The sequence below is a fragment of the Pygoscelis adeliae genome, unplaced genomic scaffold (assembly GCF_000699105.1).
Source record: "Pygoscelis adeliae isolate BGI_AS28 unplaced genomic scaffold, ASM69910v1 Scaffold387, whole genome shotgun sequence".
In the NCBI taxonomy this organism is placed as follows: domain Eukaryota; kingdom Metazoa; phylum Chordata; class Aves; order Sphenisciformes; family Spheniscidae; genus Pygoscelis; species Pygoscelis adeliae.
Window position 1 is genome coordinate 1,356,594 of NW_008825115.1, and position 340 is coordinate 1,356,933.

The 340-nt window shown below is 72.1% G+C and overlaps 1 protein-coding gene across 1 annotated transcript in view; it reads right to left on the bottom strand.

Annotated features, from left to right (window-relative positions):
* Window positions 1–340, bottom strand: part of LOC103920495 (probable beta-D-xylosidase 2) — an 11,670-nt gene that overhangs the window by 3,283 nt on the left and 8,047 nt on the right. Inside the window, exon 6 of the mRNA XM_009328242.1 lies at window positions 232–327. Within this exon, the coding sequence (XP_009326517.1) occupies window positions 232–327 (96 nt within the window). The remainder of the gene's footprint in view (window positions 1–231; window positions 328–340) is intronic.

Sequence of the window (340 nt, forward strand, 5' to 3'; positions counted from 1 at the left end):
GGTGTAGGACACCCCGTACCCGAAGGGATAGAGCGGGGCCTCCTGCCCGTAGTACCGGTACGTCCGCCCCTCCATGGTGTAGTTCTCCATCGGTGGCACCTGCGGGACGCAGGGCCAGTGGAGCAGGACAGGGCTGGGCAGGCATGGTCAAGCCTCAGCCCCGCGTCCCATGGCTCCCTGGCCCCCGAGGCAGGGAAGGGCTACAGGTGCCGCCGGCTGCCCTGGCCTTACCTGGTGCATGCCCGCGGGCCATGTGGCTGGCAGCCTGCCTGCCGGGTTGGCCCCTGCCTCGCCCAGCAGGACCCTGGCGATGGCGAGGCCGGCGGCCTCGGGCGGGGAG